At 34.8% G+C, this 511-nt stretch overlaps 1 protein-coding gene across 1 annotated transcript in view; it reads left to right on the top strand.

The window, feature by feature from the left end:
• LOC119589221 (phosphoglucomutase-1-like) overlaps positions 1-511 on the top strand; it is a 7439-nt gene that overhangs the window by 2272 nt on the left and 4656 nt on the right. The window contains 1 exon segment of the mRNA XM_037937825.1: positions 52-214. Within this exon segment, the coding sequence (XP_037793753.1) occupies positions 52-214 (163 nt within the window).

The following is a 511-nucleotide window of genomic DNA, read 5'->3' on the forward strand; positions in this document are numbered from 1 at the left end:
TTATAAACAAGAAAAGTTTCTTCTAAGACAAGATACTCCATGATACTTCAGGTCCGCAAGTGCTTGGTTGGTCAGAATGGCATCTTGTCCACCCCTTGTGTGTCGTGCATCATCAGAAAGTACAAGACTGCTGGTGGCATTGTGCTTACTGCCAGCCACAACCCAGGAGGACCTGACGCCGACTTCGGCATCAAGTTTAATATTTCGAATGGAGGTTAGAGTCTTGGTATTTGTAGGCAGATTTCTAAAAGATATTTTCCGTTTTTTCTTTTCTTTTCTGTCTTTCCATGTCTCTTCTGTCTTTCTATTCTTTTTTTTCTCTCTTTTTCTGTCTCTTTCCTTTTCATCTATATATTTATATTTTGTCATGGTTCCTGGTTTTCTATCTTTTATTCTGTTTCATCTTTTCTTTAAATGCCATTTTGAAGATTTGTCTAATGATTAGATAAAATTTAAATATTATTCTTAGTGATATTCTTAGAATTGACTTTTTTAGTTACAGTTGTGTTCA

This window comes from Penaeus monodon, chromosome 25 (assembly GCF_015228065.2).
Source record: "Penaeus monodon isolate SGIC_2016 chromosome 25, NSTDA_Pmon_1, whole genome shotgun sequence".
NCBI classification, from domain to species: Eukaryota; Metazoa; Arthropoda; class Malacostraca; order Decapoda; family Penaeidae; genus Penaeus; species Penaeus monodon.